We start from the raw sequence: 21,877 nt of genomic DNA on the forward strand, positions 1-21,877 counted from the left end.
ATGTGCACTGGAAGATGCGCCCGTTGCGTTGGAGGGAGTCTGTTCCCACTAGCAGTCACCTCCATCCTCTGCAACATATTGCTGTTCTTCCCCGGCTGGGATGTCAAATATGTTAAAGATGGACACATTACTGAAGAGGTCAAATACATGGGGGGGCTGGTTGGAGGCGGACTAATGGTAAGTACCTTATTACAGTGGTTTTCAAACCTTTTTAATTTCAAGGACCCCATAAATAACTCTGAGAGTGTACAAATGGAACCAAATGGACCCATTTGTACGCTCTCAGAGTTACAGACCAGAAAGGTTAAGTTCGGAACCCCTTCAAGGAACTCTGAGGGTCCCTGGACCCTACTTTGAGAACCACTGCCTTATCATATAATTTAGCATGTGTTATTATTTGGTATGTTCCAGGAGTAGGCTACAGTATGAAGTACGTTTATTTAGTGTTTCTCTGTATAACATATACGTATAGAATAAGATAGACACTCAAAAACAGTTTAACCCTAATGATTTGCCAAAGCCACAAAATAATGGCTTTATATTTTGGGTTCCTGATGTGTGTTGAAATGGTTAAGATTCTCAAGCTTGCATACTGTGGAAGAGTCGTCTAATTAGAGCCGTGATGGATTTCATTATACACGACTTTAGTAGCACCATTGTATTGCACATAATGCATGACTCTGTCATGAGCTGTGTCCGAGGATGACTGCGGAAAGGTCTTCTATCAAAACATCCATATAAAACTGTGATTCTCAACCCTATTAATTTCAAGGACCCCCAGTTTCATATGCATTGATTAGGCAATGAACCTCAATTTAATTTTACAGTGTAGATTGGGGTCCCAATCTACACTGTAAAATGTTCAGTGTTCATTTAACTCTGAGTGTACACATGGACCCAAATGGATCAGTAAGAGTTGGTTGGTTCCTTGTGTACACTCTGAGTTACAGACCCATAAAGGTACAGGTAGGCCTACATGTGGTTCTTATTCCTAACTTTTGATTTTAGCCTACAACACCCTCCAGGACCCAAGGGGGAGACACATTGAGAACCAGTGATCTAAAGTACTATCCACATTACCAGATTGTGGGCCAGCAAAACTAACATTTAGATGTTTAGAGTTTTTTGTTTGTGTGTCAAAGTCATGCGTTATAGTCCTGATCTCTCTTCTCTCATGATCAAGGTTGCAATCCTTGCCTGAATAAATCGTTTATGGACAGTTATATGTACACAATATTCACCCTGTTGTTGTTGTTTTGTAGATGTGTTTACACTAAACATACATTATAGTGCTTCTCTACAACTAAATGTAAAAATAACATGCAGGGAAGTGACCGTCAACTGAGCAGACGGTGCAATTCAGTTTGCATCGATTTTTTGGGTGTAATTCCACATGAATGCAGAATTACAGATTGATATAGAGCATGCTTTCCACAGATTGTGTATTGTGTTCTCAAACTGTTAATTTCTCCCTCCTTAGGTGTTGGTACCAGCGCTTTACATCCATTTGACAGGAAAACAGGGGTGCTGTGGAAACCGTTGTGGGGTGAGCTTTTCAGACAGTGGGGCAACAAATATATACTTATTATATATAATCATTTTATTCCATGTATTCTGGAGCTTCTTGCTAACTTGCCGCTAGGTATGAACTTAGTAAATAACGAGCCCTGCCACAAACAATGACTAACACATATGGAATGGAATGTGGTAATTACTTCCCCCATTGAGCACTGTTGTCCATAAGTGGAATGCTAGATGAGTACACAGGCTCCAATATTTGATATAATACATTTCCTCCAATTATTCCTGATCATATTAAATTATGCTATGAATTGAGATTTTTATTGTGTAATATTGCCTAAGTAAATAATTGAAAAATATGTTTTTAAATAGACTATATATTGTAAATAGTCTGACCCTTCATTATTTTACTTCTGCAGATGTTCCTCTCCATTGCATTTGCTGCAGTTGGGGTGGCTGGCGCCCTCTACAGTTTTGTTGTGGCAGTGCTTGGACTGCAGAATGGACCACTCTGTAAAACTATCTTGATTTGGACAACACCTTTCAAAGACAGCAGGTGACAAACAAGTGACTTGCAAATGATATTCATGAACACTGTCAACTTTTCGTATGCAAACAAATGCATATATTTACACAGTGTTGTCTAATATACTGTATTCCACTTTTTGTAGGGGCTATCTGACAGATCATACATGGTGGGGAACATGCAGGGAGCCCAAGAATGTGGTACAATTCAACACTGGTTTATTCTCTACCCTGCTGGTGGCAAGCGGTGTGCAACTGGTGCTGTGTGCCATTCAGATGGTCAATGGCTTTTTTGGTTGCCTGTGTGGAACCTGCCGCAGTAAGGGGGTAAGCAGTCACTTAAGCATTGAAGAAAATATCAAGCCAGTTTATTATGGTGAAATACAGTATAATAAACATGTCAGTATTTTCACATCTACTAACTATACAACCAGAAGCTTTGATTCCCAGAGTTTTCTCACAATTTAAAATTTGGGACAATGATATCTGGTGTTTTTGTTACAGCCTCTGTAAATCCTGTACAGTAGATGGTTCATCATCAACTCTCCATACAATATCCATGATGAATGAAGACTCCTGGACTGGTGCCCCCTTGTGGTTAGAAAGATTAAAGTCGGGGGAAATGTGCATTGAGTTACATCAGCACAAATCCTCCAATTGATGGACATTACTATTAACAATATTCACATGGCAGCCATTTTGCTCTGATGTCATACTTGGGGGATGGTTTCTCACAACTGTATGATGAAGTATGATGTAAGAGCAAAATGGCAGCTATGTATCCATAATCATGTTTTTATCTTCTTTTTTGCTTCAAAATACTGAGAACACATACAACAGATGATTGCATTAAATGAATTAAGCTTACTATAGCACTGTGTGGCTCATTATTTTGTTAGAGTACATTATTTTTAAAAATTGCCCGTCGACTGCACTTTCACTGCAATACATCAAATTGTTTCCATCCAATGACAACAGCATAACAGGACCAGGTTATTCTTCAATGGCACATTTTAATGTAGATTATAGCATCTATAATCTCATCTAGTACTGCATAAAGATACATATCTACAAATATATTGGTGTCATTTGAGCTTGTTAAGATTTGTTTTTAATAGAAAAACACATTTGTCTTCACTGTTCAGCACTGGAATGAAGCCGCCATGTTAAGCATTGAAATGAAGCCTGCATGTTTGACAGTGTGCAAATGGCAACTTAATTAAAAACTTGGCAGACAGCGTTATAACAAAATAAAAATAAAGAAGTAGCCCGCTTTGCTAGCTTGGCAATACAGAAATGCTGTCTCAGTCTTCACAATGTTCTGAGGAAAAACATTTGTACCATTTTGGCACGTATAGTAGCAAATGGATAAAGTCGGAGGAGCAGTTTATTCCTGTTGATATTATAAAATCATAGTATGGGCCATTTAACAGCCACAGAGCAATGCCCCAAAAAGGCCAGAGCTGCTTATGTTTAAAAGGAGGCAGGTTTGTAGTGCCTGGCATTACTTGTTGTAAATTAAAAACATTGTAAAATATTTTACAAACATTAAGATACATTTTCAAGTTTGTTATGCACATCATGTTATAATACCTATATTTAACCATGTATTAACAAATATATGAAACAATTGTGCCTTAAAGGAGTAGTTCATACAAAAAACAACTTATTTTATAAGCCAATAATTTGATGACCGGTGGAGTCTTCGGTAGGAGTCTCCTACCGGAGATATAAGCATCTTTCCGCTGGTCATCAAATTATTGCAACAAGAACAAAGAAATCTCCATGAATTCAAGGCTTCGTGGGGTGTATAATTTATAGAAAATAAGTATTTCTTTGGGTGAACTACTCCTTTATCAGCATTTGTCTATAATGTAGTGTAAAAACGAAAACCACAAAACTAAGATTTGCATCAAGCTGTGTTTTGTGTTCTATTCCATGACCAAAACAACAATCATGGTGATGATGAAAGCTGCATACTTGTTAGGCATCACAGAGGAACAAGTCTCTCTTTCTGAGACTGATATGAGTCAACAACCCTATCAATCAAGGAGTGCTTTTCTTTATAAAGAGCAAGTGAAGTTCACCAGCACACTGCATAAATAATTCCAATGTAGTTCATATCTGAGGAGAAGACATCACCTGTGTATATACAGTATTACTCCACTGAGGTAGACAGAGAAACATTGGAATCAGGAGTGTTCACAATACTTAAATGAGACAATGCTGGTTAAGAGAGTAGCATATATAATTATACTGCTATATCAGTGATGTACACCCCTTCCGAAAATGTACATGGCTTGTCCAAACATATATAAACCTAATATGAAAATATGAATAACTATAAGTTTGCTTTTAAAAGATGTAAACAAAGAGGGCCCTATCTTGCGGGCCACTTTACCCCTTATGCATAAACCTTTTTGGCATTTTTTACTATTTTGAAAAACATGTTTAAATAGTTCAAATAGCTGATCTACAAGCTCACAACGTGTTGATGTAGATCGGCTATTTTCACTACTAGTCCATACCCGTGGGGGGATATGCGCACATGATCTGGCAACCTGGGAGCCAACGAACACAAAAACGCTAATTAACAGCTGACATTTGGTGAAATCGAAAAACGGTCAGATCAATTGCTCCAGCCACTGAGGAGAACCGGGCAGAACAGTTTTGGTCTCACCACCCACTACAAACAGATAGAGGTTTCTCAAATTATAGGAGGTGTTAAAATGTTTTTCAAAATAGTAAAAAAAATCCCCAAAAGTTTAGGCATAAGGGGTACTCCATGAGATAGGGTCTTGATTCTACAGACTCAAAAGAAATGGAGTGTTAAATAGATAAAACAACAGAATGAAATGTAAGATACCCAGGCCAGCACACTCTACAAGCAGAATACTGTTCAGGTCAAATCAATGGCTACAAAACTTCACTTTGACTTAAAACCTTAGCCATTGGCAGAGCAGCAATCCTTCTCTAAGGTATTTTATGCATACAGGCTGTTGTGAAGGAGAAACCACTTAGTCAAACTGTTTCATCATGTACTTCCGGCTGACTTCATAACCAAGGAACAATGCTCCATTGGCTGGGAAGGTGCGAACCATGGTGGGGGTAAGGCCGGAGTAGAGTGCCCTCACTCCTAAACATGAAAACATGACAGAGGCAGGGTAGTTTACAAACTGAGATGCAACTATTTGAAGGAGGAAAAATATGCACAGTAGGCTTGTCACTTGTAACTGTTTGCTTTTTAAATGACAAGTGTTTTGAAAGTACATTTGCAAATGAAAACCATGGTGGATGTTAACACACAAACAAGTTCTTCCTACCTTCAGTGCGTGCGATGGTCATGAATGTTTTGAAGAATCCCGCCTGTTTGCCTGTCATGGACATTACTTGTATCCGAGACTTGACACAGTCCATAGGGTAGACCACCAGCCAAAGACACGCCCCTCCAAAACCCCCACTGAACACAATCGGTGCCACACCTGTTACATTTGACAGTACCAGTTAGCGCGCACACACACACACACACACACACACACACACACACACACACACACACACACACACACACACACACACACACACACACACACACACACACACACACACACACACACACACACACACACACACACACACACACACACACACACACACAGTGAGCTCCAGAGTACAAGCTCAAATTCATAAAACATAACATATTACGTTTCATCTTAGCTAATAACACACCTGCTAATTCAAGCCTATAATAAAGTGCATAGAATGCTGCCTTATGTATCACACTAAGTTTGACATGAGCAAATCAAAACCTAATAGTATGTTCATGGCTTAATGAAAACAATAATCCAGGATTATCCAGCCCTACACCCTCAAGACTACCACCATTTAAAGGGGTGTAAGTGATATCCTTTTGTTAAAATAAGTGTGAAATAGCTCTGTATTCTCATAGTAATCATTGCTATAACTGAGGTCGCCCCGTCTTTCCAGCTCTTTAGTATACTATACAGAAAATAAATGTTCAGTTCAGGATAGTAATTTCATCAAAATCAGAAGAGAGAACTCATACCGGATGCAGGATAAACAATTGGAAGTAATGAAACATGCGATGCGAGAGTGCGGTCTAGCCAATACCAACTCAGGACTCCTGAATCGCTGCCCTCCACACTCTCCTATCTAGTGTCAGGGTCTTGAGCTCTACAGTGTTGTTAGCTGAGCTGTCACGCCGCAGTGCATCTACTGTACGTAGGTGGTGCGCTTCTTGCCTTTCCTGGTTTGCCCTGGGTTGGCTCCCATAGTGTCAGTTTGCTTGCCACTAGTTCCGGGTGCCTGACCCAGTGCCCCCTGCCAGCCTCATCCTTCTCTCTTTGACTTTGTCTGTGACCCGTGGTAGGTCCCTGTAGAGAGGACCACATTGCTGTCCATGTGACACTAGTCTGGGAGGCATTGCCTCGGAGTTTGGACAGCGGGGGCGCGGCCACTGCGTTGTGATTCAAATCAACAGCCAATGAAGAAAAGGGGGTGGGATCCACATGCAGTGGGTGTTGCATCTAAATAGGATCGACGGGAAGCAATTTCCCCTTGAGAAATTTCGGCCGCCATTGTTGTGTACTGCTGTTTGCCTCTCGTCGGACTTTTTAGACGAGTTGCACAGCCCCAGACCGGTAAGAGGCGTGTCCGCTCAGATTCAGAGCGTAAATTACATCCCGCCCACAAATCCCAGGGCTCTGGCCCAGAAGTTCCTCGCCGAGCCGGTGAAAACTTCTGGGAACTCAGATTAATGTGACACCTACTGCCATTCGTAGCACTCTTGTGTAGACTCCATCCAGGGCCCTTTCCTGTTGTGCTGTGAGGGTCCATGTCTCAGCCCCATACAGCAGTACTGACTCCACTAACTACGAACAGCCGCCTCTTGAGGTCTTCTCCCATGTCTGATTTCACCACTCTCCACATCCCATGCAAGGCATTCCAGGCAAGTGCCCTCCGGACCTTCAGGTCTTGTTCCGTTGAAGCAGTCCAGGCCCCGTGATATTTGAAGTCCTCGACTGCCTCCAGCACATTCCCATCCACAGTGGCAATGACATTGTCCTGTGTTAACTGTCAATACTTCTGCTATCTTGCCATTGAGCTTGAGGTCGATCTTCCTGCACTCCATTTCTACTGCTAGTAGTAGTTCCCTTCCTTTCTCTGCTGTATCCGAGACTAGGGCGATGTCATCTGCGTAGTCGAGGTCAGTAATCGTGATGGGGTGTACTCGCCTTGACTTCCTCGGGACCAGAGTGAACCCCAGTGCCTCCTCTCTGCCATTGATTGCAAGTCTCAGGGCATGGTCCATCGCTATAATGAACAGGAAGGGGGCCAGAGTGTCACCCTGTAGGACGACCGCTATGATCTCAAAGTGAAACAGGTGAAAATGAAACAAAAAAGCAGGTAAAACTGGAAATGGAACACTATAAATTTGAAGCTCATAAATGGGTTCTCTCTCCTGATTGGATGGAATTGGTGACCTGAAAATGTATTTTTTGTTTACTAAATAGCTAGAAAGACAGGGAGACCCCTGTCATTGAACAAACTATATATAGCAATAATAAATATCGGAATTTAGAGCTTTTAACGTTTTAATACACTTTTAGCAGAGGTGGGACCAAGTCCCTATGTTGCAAGTCCAAGTCGAGTCTCAAGTCTTTGCTCTCAAGTCCCGAGTCAAGTCCAAGTCAACACAGCCAAGTCCCAAGTCAAGTCCAAGTCCTCAGCTTTTTGTTTCGAGTCCCACACAAGTCCTTAGCATTTTGGTTCGAGTCCCACACAAGTCCTAACCTTTTGTTTCAAGTCCCAAACAAGTCCTAACCTTTTGTTTCAAGTCCCAAACAAGTCCTAACCTTTTGTTTCGAGTCCCAAACAAGTCCTAACCTTTTGTTTCGAGTCCCAAACAAGTCAAAATGTTAATTCAAGATATGTAAAGATTTACATAAATCATGAGCATTTTTCACAATTTGCATTTGTTTTAAAACATGGGTTCTTCCAGGCCAACAGAACGCAGATACTGTACTTTTAATATCCTCCTTGAGGACAGGGTTTAAAAGGGCCCTTTTTAATGAATATAATGTAATTTTGTACAATCTGTATGGTAGAGTATGTTACTACAATATAACTTATACAATCAGGGTGGTTGTATTTTGTCTCCCTGCTCTTCTATTGAGACATTTAGATAATGTCAAAGGCCATGTCTCACCTAGACACAGGATCTGACACAAATTCAGTGTATCCTCTGATCAAGCAGGCAGGCTCTATTATCACGATGGTGAAATTTCAGCACTTGCACTGGAAACGGCGTTCAAATCCGGGGTAGAAGAGGAAATGTATATAGCGCTGAAGTGGTCAATGTATGTTTTGTATTAATAACCAAAATCTACAAAGTAATTGGTACCTAAAATTTTCAAATAATTGTAGTGGAGTAAAAGTAGGCTAATATCTGCCTCTCATATGTAGTTGAGTAGAAGTAGGTAGCTGATATATTGCACTTTTACCTTAGCGCTAGGTATACTCTTGGTTGCTTGTTTTTGCAGAAAATGCACTTAAGACTTCTGGTGATTAGTAGTTTCGTTCCCTACCTATGTTGAATGCACTTACTGTAAGTCGCTTTGGATAAAAGCGTCTGCTAAATAATGTAGAAGTAAAAGTACTGAAAATTGCAAATACTTCAGTAAAGTAAAAAATAAGTCAAAATTGTACTTAAGTAAAGTACTTGAATAAATGTACTTAGTTACTTTCCACCACTGGTTATAGTTTGCACTTAGCACGCAGTAATGTTAATGTGAAGTATAGGTCTTGCCTTGCATACTGCTTTTCTCGTCTTGTCTATCTTTAAAACCGAAAGCTATAACTGCTGGAGTTGACATTTTATTCCACCTGGCTTCAGTTCCAGCAGCGACGGCAGGAGTGAAGCCGGTGTGTTGTTTGTTTGGTAACGTGCAACATGTGGGCCAGTGTTGCCAAGTATCGGGAGAGAAACAAGCGAACCGACTTCCAAAAACAAGCCAAAAACAAACCAAATTTTGTCCAAAGGTTAGGGTAAATAAGCAGCTTTGGCAACACTACACTAGGTGTCACTGACGGCCGGGATTTCTGACTAATAACATTATAGTTGATGCACACTTTTTTAAACATTTTTGGCTTGCTTAAGTGACTTGAAAGTGACTTGAAGGTGACTTGAAAAGACTTGAATTTTCAAGTCACGAGGGCTCAAGTCAAGTCAAGTCTCAAGTCTTTAGTGTTCAAGTCAAGTCAAGTCTCAAGTCTTTGGCATTCAAGTCCCAAGCAAGTCCAAGTCTATTTTTGATTTGGTCAAGCAAGTCTCAAGTCATCAAAATCGGGACTTCAAGTCAAGTCGAGTCTCGAGTCTCGAGTCCAAGTCCCCACCTCTGACTTTTAGTACTTAACAACAAAAACTCATGTACAAAACATGTACTAAGGGAAAAGTAAGGCTCTCCAGTGTGTAGAGCAGAAGTACTTCTTTGCCAGTACTGTACCTATGTCATCCTTGTCACATTTCCAATGGTCTGCAAATGTGGAGCGACAGAGTTCATAGGCGCCGAAGAAGCAGAAGTAACCAGGAACCTCTCTAGCAATGGTGGTGGTCAGGCCCTGGAAGAAGCCCAGTGGTCCATCATTCTTCATCACTGTCTTCACCACCGACCACACTGTGCTTCAACCAGAGCAGAAGAAGTTTGGCTTGAGACTGATCGATCAACTGTATACTTTGTCAAAACACATATTTTCAACTGGAAAGTTTTGTTTTGTTTTTCCGTTTAAAAATACTGAATTTTTGCCATAATGATGAATTATAAATGAAACCTTCGTTAGTCTACAGTGACTACATTTACATGCTGAATCTAAAAGGAATATTTTACAAACTAAAAGTAATCCAAGTGTTTACATGATCAAACATGTAGGCTAAGAGGTCTATGAAACAAATTGATGCATTTCTACTAGGGACATATCACCGACAGCAGAGATTTTTTTGTGAAGCAGCAGAATGCTTATATCAAAATTATTCTTGTTGAACATGTGTTTATCTTGCTGGTAACTATGATAGCCCATTCCCACCACCAAATAAATAATAAAAATCTGTAACCCCCCCCCCCCCAGCAGATAAGAAATACTGCATACAAAATAGTGGCATAAACTCAATTTTACAGTTAAAAAAAAAACACACACTTTTGACCACTGGCGATCTTGCCGGATGCCTCCATTTCATACATGGCTTGGAGACGGCACTTCACAAGCTCAGTGGGGCACAATACAAAAGAGGAGAAGATGGATGCCACTGAACCAGCACAGGCTTTTTGTGTGTCACTGAAAGACACAGAAGAGACAAACTCTTTCAGACAGAAATCACAAAAACACAATTTTTAGAGTAATTCTGCAGTTTGCTTTGCATGTAAACCGAACAACCATCCTGGGGTTCTCCCTACCTGAGTACTGCGTCATTGTTTAGTCCAGCAATGACACGGATAACCTGCTGGCAGAAGCCATAGCTCATGAAGAGCACAGAGTTCTCTGCAACGTTGGCCATTAGAGCTGGGGTGGTGCCTTGATAGAGGCCGCGTAGACCAACTTGTCTGTAGGTAGATGTAAAACAGTCGACAAAGCCCCGATACAGAGTAGGAAATGTCTGCATTTTTACTTTGGCAGTGTCTAATGGTTGCCCACTCAGGACACATGCTGCTCCTCCTAGGACAAATAACAGAAGGAAACAGAGAAAAACAGACCCAGTTAATAGATCAATGTGTTGTACTGAACATACATTCTATGGCCATCATAATTTAAACATCACAGAACAGCGTGTATGTATGATGATGACAGCAGACTCACACACTGAATGTGTCAAGACAGATAAGGATCAGACTGAACAGGCTTGTGCACCATGGAGCAGTGCACACAATCAATGGCAGCACAAAGAGACCGGGTGCATAAACAACAGAAGTCAGCAAAATATCCCGCCAGGTCAGACAAAGGTCTCTCAATATTGCACACTTGTTGGCTATTGGTGCCACTGCTGATAAGTTATTCACAAGTAAGTGAAAGCACCAGACCTTTGTGCCCTCTCAATGACTTTGAGAAGGAATGTGGTATTTACCTATAGCTCCTGCAGAAAGGTCGATCATGGCCTGGATCACTGGATGTGGGGCCATAGTGTCTGAGAAGTTGGCACAATGTTCACTCTTCTTGAATCAGCCAGCTAAAGCTCCTGCAAAGGTTCCCAAGATTAAGACTGAAAGATCTATATTGTAATCAAACATAAAGGAAAAGATGACGCTGCTCCTCCTTCCATATTTTCAAACATTCATGGTTCTTTTTATCATGAAAAAATTATAATAAAACCCAAAATTCCCAGCAATTGTCCGGTAATATGTATTAAAGGGAGCTGAAGATTAGTATCAGAGCAACAGAAGCAGAGCAATAGAATTACAGCACTTAAAAGCACTTTGATCATCACCATACTATAAATGGTGTAATTATCTTAGATACATTCATGTATCTTTGTGTGTGTGTGTGTGTGTGTGTGTGTGTGTGTGTGTGTGTGTGTGTGTGTGTGTGTGTGTGTGTGTGTGCGCGCGCGTGCGTGCGTGCGTGTGAGAGACACACACACACACACACACACACACACAATAATAAATCAATATAACTCATTATCAAGCACTCTGTAACTAATAACTGTCCAATCAATATATCCACTATTCACTCAAGAAGCTAAGCTGATCTTTGAACGCAACCATGAGAGGGCGACATGTGCTCTTCACATTGCCCTATGCAACATCCTCCAAGTCTGGTTGAGGACAAATACTCGAGTATGTAACGTTATCCATGATGTAGCATGCTCTAATTCTGTATGACCGGTTAGGTGACTAGTACTGTACTGCTACTGCGTGATTACACTTAAAACGTCAAGGCGAGGTCCACAGTTTTCTGTGAATCTTTCACTTCACAGTTTGCACTTTAATTCAGAACTTGATAATGATATCAAATAAATTAGCCAACGTTTCGTTACTGTTGCAACTATGCACATACCTTTATAGTTACAGAACAACAGAGATAGATAAAGTTTTCTTCATAGTATGAAGTTCATACAAACCTTTTCAGAAGATCAAAGACGAACTTGTTGTTGTGGCATCAAATGTCAAGGCAATTGTCTTTGACAACACTGGTTGTAGCTGGTTTGTTGTCAACCCGCTAAACACGTCCGAACAGGGCATGTAACAGGCATGACATGCGAATCGATATGAAATCCGAAGCTCAACAAAACATGGACTTTCTCTGCGTGCAATCCGTGCATCTAATCTTTTTCTAGCGATTATCAATGAATGGAGGGATCGAGGAGGAGGTCGGTGCATGACGTTTTACCTGCATAACAAAATAAAAGACTAAAGAAGCACTGCCGGCTTCGGTTTCATACTTCGTCGCACGACGGTGTCGTTCGTCTAAAATGGCCGATCTGCAAGCTCACAGCGCGCCGCAGACGCGACGCGCTGTGAGCTTGTAGATCTGCCATTTTTGGAGCATGAATTATGGCTTTGTTTCCGGTTCACGATGTTTCGCTGAAAGCATATTATAACTCAGGGGTTGAAAGCACAACTGACATGTCGGAAAACGCCCTTTTAATAAAGACGTTTCATTTGAAGCCAGGCGACGCAACCACGTCGTATTAAAATGAAAATTAATATAAAAGTCTATAATTTGCAAACACTGAGCGCCCACAAAACGTCACTTCCGTGTTTTAGGACTACAAACGGTTGGGACTACAAACGATGCTGCAAGTTCCAAGAACGACGAAAGACGCTGTTATTTCTATTCCAGTTTTTAACATTATGCCTCATGCCCTCATATATACACCATGTGAGTTCATTAATCGTTTAAATGGAATAACAAAGGCATAAAGCAGGAATAGCCAATAATGAGTCAATTCTTAATAGGGATCAATATGACTCTTGCATGGCTCTTGCCTCTGTAATCTTATTTTTACTCACAACTACAGAAGAGATTAAACAAGTATCCTCTCACATATTTCTCTAAAAACATTTAGATCAGTAATAGACTGATTTAATCATGAATTTCTCCCCCAAAAAAGCAGACCCACACAATATCAATATTTTCATTTTTTGCCTTTTATAATAAAAAAAAAACATTGTCTACATCACAGACAAGAAATCATCAATATTTCATTTTGATCTATTTTCGATGAACAGAAATGTACCCCATGCCCATCCCTCCCCTAGAACAAACTCCTTTATACATAGTATACTTTACATACCTATAGTTCCTGTTCATTCTCTTTACATTATACAACATTATCAAAGTATTACCAATAGCTTTAAAATAAATACACTGGTCTCTCCATTGTAATTATAATCACTATCCTGATTGTACATACAGTAGCGTACCCATTTCCCACAATTAGAGGCAAATGAGTGATTTATGTGCCTCGTTTCAACACAACCTAAATCAATCACATATTTTAAAAAATTCAGTCAGGATTTAGATTCGAACAGCACCACAGTACAGAGACTGCACTTATTAGAGTCACACACGATCTTTGAATGAATGCTGACACTGGTGAGGGTTCCATACTTGTTTTGTTTGACTTGAATGCAGTACACCATTGATCATCTTCTTCTCAATAAATCAGCAGTTCCCAACCTTTTCTGGACCCGTGAAAATCTCAAAAGCGTTCGCCGCCCACCCATCTGATCACTTATCACGCTGCTGTGTTAAATGATCAGATGGGTGGGCCGCATGCTTTTTCAGAGCATGTATATTTTTGAAGATCAATCAATCGATTGATTGTGTTCCGGCTTGGATCAATGGAACTAAAATAGTATACTTCAAGTTCCTACTTATCGGTATCACAATGAAAACACAAGGTTTTAAAGGAAAAAAATAGCATGACATTTGTTTTACATTATGTTTTTTAAATAATGGCATATTTTCATTTAAAATCTTAGTGTTTTGCCAAAAGTTTTGCCCAGTTGCAGTACCCTCGCGGCCCACAGGTTGGGAATCGCTACAGTAGATTCAAGCAGTGGGGTGACCATGCCTTTATGGCCAGGGCCACTCAGCCCTAGAACAACCTGCCTGGCAAGCTCAGGCTTGCTAAATCAGTGTCTTCTTAAGATGTACTTTTATGAAAAGGTCTTTCCATAATTTAAAAATGTGATTTAAAAAAAATGTATTGTTCGATTGTTTCTCACTGTACTTTATATTTTATATTGTATTTTATTCGGTTGCTGATTTTATTTTATCTCTTGTGTTTTACGTAAATCAGTTTGCAACATTGTTTTGATAAGTGCTTTATAAATAGTTATATTAAATACTTTGTATCTCAATATTCTGAAGGGATATCGAGTCTGCATTTTAGAAAAGTAAAATCTTTAGACTTGACAGATTTCTCATAACTCATAATTGCAAAGTATTCTTTTGTTAAACTAATAAATGAAAGAGGATAGCCTGTGGCAGTAAAAGTAGTTTTGAAGAACAGGAAAAAGAAAGAAAAAATATATATTGAATAATATCCATTGGATTCTTTAAAAAAAGAAAAGGTTTCATCCATGCTCTTCAAATATTTGAAGTCAATAAGAGCTTTAACCTTTCTCAGACGCTCCAAGGGGCTTAAAATCAACTGATAGGTCTGCTTGGATTTGAAATAATGAGGTAAGAGAATCCAAATAATAGAAATATCAAATTCACAATAACAACTTTTAAGGAATAACAAATACATTATAAAAATGGTTTTAAGACATCAAGAAAAGTAGCATAAGTGTACCATTAGTCATGAAAGTATGACTAGTCCATTTAGTATATGCATACTGCGCTGTATAACAGGTTGTTAAGAGACTGGCAATAGTATTTTCAGAAATGAGCACAAGCTACTGGCAGTAATGGGCTATGCTCAATCCATTTCATGGAACTGAATGCATAAATGTAAAAAAAAAAGAAAAGAAAATATGACTGACACTTCCTAAAAGTGACACTTACACTTCCTCAAAATAAATGCATACAACTAAGGTCAATAAATTATTTCAACCACATGAACCCTAGCGTCTGGACACGTCTTAATAGGCGGACATTCGGCAAAAATAGGCAAACATTTGATGAAAATAGCAGATCTCCACACGTTGTGAGCTTGAAGATCGACTATTATCACTATTTGTTGTATGGCGAAGTATGTAGGGCTTAAAGAAGTAGGTCACCCAAAAAATACTTATTTTCTATCAATTACACACCCCATGAAGCCTTGAATTTATGCTAATAATAAGCCAATAATTTGATGACCGGTGGAGTCTCTATTGACAAAACTCTCCATGAATTCAAGGCTTCGTGGGGTGTGTAATTGATAGAAAATACGTAATTTCTTGGGTGAACTACTCCTTTAAGTAGTAAAAGCTTAGACACAAATGAAAACAGAAAATGACCCAATAAGCCAGATTTTAACAAATCAACACATCCAACTGATCAGTGCTGCTGCAACACTGCATTATCTTTCTGTCCAACCCTGCATGCTCACAGGTCTCAAGTGTAAAGCTATGAGACACCAAGGAAACAATCCTTGGGTGCCAGTAGAAAATTAATGCAAGGAAATGTTGGTTGGATTCTATTCTACAATTTATACAGTATGTAAAATGCATGGAAGACTTACGTTTTTTAGGAGCTGGTTTGAATTATTGTACATGCATTGTATCTGAAGTGTCTGAAGATAAGTAGTTAATTATCAGACCAGTAATCACACAGACAGGCACTTGAGTGTCCCTTCAGATGCAATTTAGAGGGAGAATATTTGATTTGTAAATCTGATAGAGTGAGGTATGGTGTAGCGGTGTAAATGAAGCCCTACCAATGATATAACACGGAGCCCTGTATTGTCAAATAATCTTTAAGATGTTTGGCATTTCACAACGGAAATATTATATATTTGTGGTCAACACTTCCTGATTTTGGAGGCAGTAACAGTGCTATAGCACAATCTAGTGAGCAGATAGGTAACATCAGGGAAAACATGTTCAAATCAATTGAAATTTACAATTGAAACTATTTTGTCATTGAATAAACTGCTAAAACTAAAATTGGTACGGTTGGCTTACCATTACAACGGAAGAAAATGTGCAAGCTTTCTATAAACCAACTTTGAGGATTATTTCCAATACAAGACTGCCTTTGGTGTCTACTCTTTAATTAGTAGTCCTTTGAATTAGCCTAATAATATGTTGGTGATTTCACAACAGTGAAATATTCATGGTAATTTAAATGTATATACCTAATGGGTCATGGGCATGATTTGCACAGTCATACTGTTTGGGGTATTTCGCTTGTTATTGTTCCAAATTAGGGAGGGAGCGAGAGAGTTGTGGTTTGGGCTAAGTATCAGCTAGATGAAGCCTAATGAAAGACCAAGGGAGTGCTAACAATGTGGCCGAAGTGTTAGGCACAGCATAACAAAAAACATTTAAATATTTCTGACAAACACAGTAAGGCAATTTGATTATGGTTTACTGATAGCAATATAAGTTTCCATTATGTCTCCGGTAAATTTAAACATATTCACAATTTAGAGTAAAGAAAGAAACTATACGTTTTTTGTTTTCCATTTTCACAGACCATTATCTGTGTAAAAAAACAGCTACAATCAGAAATGAGGCACTTTATAAAAGAGTATATAGATATCTAGGCTATATAGTATCAACCATTATATGTGTACTGTTTATCTTTTTATGTAACATTGTATAATGTATAATATGTCACAATTGTTTTGATAACAGGTAAATGAAGAAAAACATAGTAACTATAGTATATGCTATCGTTTTTGTTCTACTTATACTTTATAGTATACTATAGTATATTATAGTGGTATAGTATACTATATAATTACAGTTGCTCAAAAAGTGTTTACTCATTGACCTTTTGTTGATTTTGTTGTGCTACAAATTTAGAAAAATGTATTTCAAAAGTTTCTTCAAAATGTATTCAATCTTATGGTATCTGGTATCTTATTTTTTATCTGAGAACAACAAGTAGGCCTAAAGTACAGTAAATCAAGTGTTAAGTAAATTACAGGGATTTCTGTCTTGTTTTATTTTATCAGTATTATTCACAGCCTTGCCCTCATTGGCATGTATAGCATTTTGTGTAATATGCGTTATTTAGGCTGTAGTTAGGTGTTTTAAACATGTTTTTCCTTTCATTTTTATTTTAATTCCAACCCCCTGTCATCTAAATCAGCGGTTCCCAACCTTTTCTGGATCAGGGCCCATTTGAAAATCTGAAAAGCATTTGCGGCCCACCTATCTGACCACTTAACATGTCAGCCCAAAGGCTGCCGTGTTAAGTGGTCAAATGGGTGGGCCGCGTGCATTTTCAGAGCATGTATATGTATCATTGTCAAAAATATAGTATTTTGACAATGATTTGCCCTCTTGGCCCACCAGTGGGCCCCTGCCCACAGGTTGAGAACCACCATCTAAATTACATCAAATGTCAATTCATGTTCTGTTGGTCATAATATGTGTACTGTGCTGGTTGATTCAATGCACAGCTATTACTTATATCTTGCTAGATTATCACTGCAATTTGATTTGTTACTGAAAACGACTTCTTATGATCTTATTCAAGTGTTAAACATGAGTCCACATCTGAATTATAACAGCCACATTAAATGTTATTTGTGTCTAATTCACATTCGTTATCTTATGTGAACTCATAAAAAAGTTCCCCGCGGTTCTGATATAATACTTATCTCATGTGTAATTGACTCTATTACACATAATAGTGTATTATTTGTACTCAAAAATAGAGAACATTAATTACACCTTAAAAAGGAAATCATTGTTCAAAGCCACTACCTACAGATACAGTCTAATTAAAGTGGCAGGTGGCATTTCATACAAATTAATCAGTTCCTTTTTTGGCACAAGAATGCATACATAATATACATAGTATAGGGCATAGCAGTGGTGGCCATTTTGTAGTTCCACCGATAGAAAGCCCATTCATTTTTCCCATAGAGATTTCCGAAAATATTGATATTAATTATTTTAAGCCTGGAACCATGCCATCCAGGAATCATGAATCATGACCATAAAACATTTGCTTTGTGTCCAAAAGATATTTGAATATTTAATTATATTATACTATATTTAATAAATACCCTTTTTTTTGCGTTTTTCAAATATATATTCATGATTCACCAGGAGCCTGGATGGCCTGGTTCCAGGCTTAAAATATAAATATTTTCGGAAATCTCTATGGGATAAATGAATGGGCTTTCTATCTGTGGAACCACACAATGGCCACCACTGCTATGCCCTACAGCATACAGTTAGTATATAGTTAAATTCTTAAATTCTTTAAGGATTTAGTGCATGGGCGGAGACATCTTGAAGTTATATAAAAAGTATTCAATTGCCACTTCATGAGAAACTATTTTGTGTAGGTCTCGGAAAACAAAATGTACTTTGAAATCTTTTTGTAGCACAAGAAAATGTGATTATGAATATAATGCCTTTTTTGAGCAATCATATGCACTATATGAGTTATAGGATCGACAAGGTATAAATCCTCTGACCAATCTGTTTGTTTTTTGTTGTTTTTCTGTATGTTTTTTCGTCTTATTTTAAGTCAGTCTTTACTCTTGTTTAACTTCAAATATGGATAAAGGATGACTTGGTATATGGCATAAGTTTTATTCATCTATTATATTATTTTATTTTATAAATGATATTTACTGTTGTCAGGGCACAAAAACTAAATTGTTGCATTACTGTCAAAACCTAATTCATACTAATTTATACTAGATTTATACAGTCTTTGCTTGAAAATCAGTTATTTTCCATGAGTGATGTGCTGATACGATAAAATATAAATTAGGCTTAGATGAGACCTCTGACCAAGTGGGCTGCTTTCTACAAGTTGATGCTTCTAACTCTACCAATGCCTCTCCTAAAGTTTGGGGTAGATTGATCCATCAAAAATGGCATAGGAAAATACGTAATTTCCAATTATTTTAAAAGATTAGAAAATAATAATATGCAAACATTTGACCTGAATTACAACAGCTCAATGAATATGTGTGTGTGTGTGTGTGTGTGTGTGTGTGTGTGTGTGTGTGTGTGTGTGTGTGTGTGTGTGTGTGTGTGTGTGTGTGTGTGTGTGTGTGTGTGTGTGTGTGTGCACGCACGCTTGGGGAGGGGTTACTTATTTAATCTACTTAAATGTATATTAAGTATATCCTTTTTTATCATATCAAAACATCCTTTATCAATATTAAAAGTTAAATTAAGGGTCAAATATACATTTTAATCAAAACAAAACAAACTCACCTGCCACTGTGTGTGTGTGTGTGTGTGTGTGTGTGTGTGTGTGTGTGTGTGTGTGTGTGTGTGTGTGTGTGTGTGTGTGTGTGCGTGTGCGCGCAAGTGCGTGCATGTGCGTGAATGTGTGAGTGTATCTCATTGGCTACATGTTAGGAGTAATCCCTTTTAAATGGCTGGAGGATTATTTTTTTCTCACTTTAACAAACCCTGTTTGATGAGACCTGTGAACGTTTGGCACATATTAGGCTAACAGCAACCAACAAAGGGGATGGAAATGACTTATCTATGGTTTAAAAGTCATTCAAATCCCAGTTTAAGGTGTGGTTTGGAAATAAGACAGGGTTGCCCACCATTCCCTCGCAGGCTGTGTGGTGCTAGCAGGTACCAGTGTCATGTTCCATTCCAGAATCATTCTAGCAATCTGAAAGAGAATGAGAATAATAATTAATATCTACTGTATGAATAACATACTGTAATAGGAAGAAACACCGAAAATCCAGAGTGTTCATTTAATTAATTCATTGGCATGGACCTGACAGGGGCCTTCATTTCTTACAGTACAGCTTACAAGTTACAGTATGTTAACAAAGCTTTTTAATGAAATATTTAAACGTGTGGATTGCTTTTAAAAGTCTAGCCGAAAATAGACCATGGGGAAAAGATTGATTTACAAATTAAATTTGAACATAAATGACTTATTAAATGCACAATGTTTAGTCAACATTGACTAAATTGATTATTCAGGTTATTACGTTTGGTACCTTTTTAATGACTATGGAGAAAATGTGAACAAAGGCTAAATATAAAAATGAAACAATTAATGAGAAGATGGTCTGGACTACTATATATGACCAAGTTGTGGCATGTATTGACAGCGGTACGGTCCTTTAAATTAATGCTCAGGATTTTACAGTGTAATATAATAATCACATCGTACATAAATTCTAGTTTGAAGCATACAGTTTCAGACCCCCATAACCCCAACAGAAAATAAATGCAATACCTAGACACAAATGAAAGAATATTGACTTGCGAATTACATGATGTGCAAATAATGAACTTTATACTGGTTTTCAGGTAGGAAGGGGCCAAAGGGCGGCAAATTATTATATTGTAAATGCAGACATTAAAAGTCTGGGATGCAAATGGTGTAACTGCTGCAACAAGGTGTTATAAACGCTGGATGCTATTATTTGCAATTTGCAACAACCTCAGAATATTTCTATCCATTCTAAAATATAAACATTATATCTCCTTTGACCATATTTTGTAAACTTCTAAAATTGCAGCCAACCCCTGCCAGCTATAAACATAAACCCCCGCAATTAAATCTATCTTGAAATCAAATTTCCACATTCAGCAGATTCCATGCAATAGGTAAAACACTTCATCCTTCCTGTGTAGAAAACCTCAAATAGCGCAGCTGTCATGAGAAATCCTCTGGGCACTAGCACATCCGCATAAAAACATAAACACCTGTCTTGTGTTCTATCCCCTCTATCTCCATTTATATGAAATATCTCATAAGCAGCAGACAAATCAATTGGCTTTCCTCTCTGAGCACCCACTTGTGATAATAAGTGACAGCCCACACACTGGTAGTACAGAGCTGCTCACCATTTTGGAGCTAAAGGACAGGCTCAGGCTGTAACCACTTTCAACCTGGCATCCCTATTTTGGGCATGTCATTATAGGAGAAAATTCTCACAATTTTCACCTTTATTTTCAACAAGCTCGCAATGCATTGCATCGTGATGTGTTGTGCACTTGCAGTTCAGATATTTTCGCTGTGTGAATCCGTGACACCATCGTGAAACTCAGTATAAAATAGGGGGTGGTTAAAGCAGGATGATTATATCAGTTTTGTCTATTGATTATGCATGTTGCATCCAGTTTCTTGAATGTAATCAGTCAAATGTCCATAATTCTCACATTGTTGTTTTAAATAGAGGCTTGCCTCTCATCATCATACTGTAGGTTATTGTGTTAAGTCCCATACTTCATAACGCCATAGGTTTGTAGTCACACAGACAAACAACAACTTCTCCTCCGTTGCGCCTAATTATCTATGACAGTTAGAACCCTTGAACCATTTGGTCTTAATGAACTAATGCACTTCATCCTCCCTCATATATCTCACTTGAATGTTTTTAAATGGACAAGAACAGACATTCACATGTGACTGTGACATTCACATGTGACCTTTACTGAAATGAGTAGCATGTTACTCCTAACACATTTTCAGTTACAGTATGTGCACAGTGATGTTTTACTTTACATATAGTAACAGCTGTCTACAGGTATGATATGAAGTTATCAGTCATGTCAGTTGACTCACACATTAAAAGCAGCTAATGATGGTGTGCGTTTAATACATTTTTGATCTCCTTCCCACAGGAGTCTATTAACGGTCTTTATGATACTAGCACACCATTTGTTCATCGAAACCTCAGAGAAGTGACGATTTCACAATC

General features: G+C 38.4%; 2 protein-coding genes across 2 annotated transcripts; one reads left to right on the forward strand and one right to left on the reverse strand.

Moving 5' to 3' along the window:
* tm4sf21a (transmembrane 4 L six family member 21a) lies at positions 1 to 2,677 on the forward strand (the record flags this gene model as incomplete). The annotated part of the gene is made up of 5 exons (XM_084073708.1): positions 1 to 177; positions 1,481 to 1,546; positions 1,941 to 2,077; positions 2,193 to 2,373; positions 2,551 to 2,677. The coding sequence occupies 5 exons, from the start codon at positions 1 to 3 to the stop codon at positions 2,557 to 2,559; spliced, it is 570 nt and encodes a 189-aa protein (XP_083929834.1). The 3' UTR covers positions 2,560 to 2,677.
* A 381-nt stretch (positions 2,678 to 3,058) lies between these two features.
* slc25a15b (solute carrier family 25 member 15b) lies at positions 3,059 to 12,474 on the reverse strand. Its single transcript, XM_084073817.1, has 7 exons — positions 12,179 to 12,474; positions 11,183 to 11,293; positions 10,518 to 10,776; positions 10,261 to 10,398; positions 9,573 to 9,748; positions 5,370 to 5,528; positions 3,059 to 5,182 (listed from the first exon to the last, which is right to left on the reverse strand). The coding sequence occupies exons 2-7, from the start codon at positions 11,235 to 11,237 to the stop codon at positions 5,064 to 5,066; spliced, it is 906 nt and encodes a 301-aa protein (XP_083929943.1). The 5' UTR covers positions 11,238 to 11,293; positions 12,179 to 12,474; the 3' UTR covers positions 3,059 to 5,063.
* Between the last annotated feature and the right edge of the window lie 9,403 nt (positions 12,475 to 21,877).

Source organism: Gymnoscopelus microlampas (assembly GCF_963454915.1).
Source record: "Gymnoscopelus microlampas genome assembly, chromosome: 12".
NCBI classification, from domain to species: Eukaryota; Metazoa; Chordata; class Actinopteri; order Myctophiformes; family Myctophidae; genus Gymnoscopelus; species Gymnoscopelus microlampas.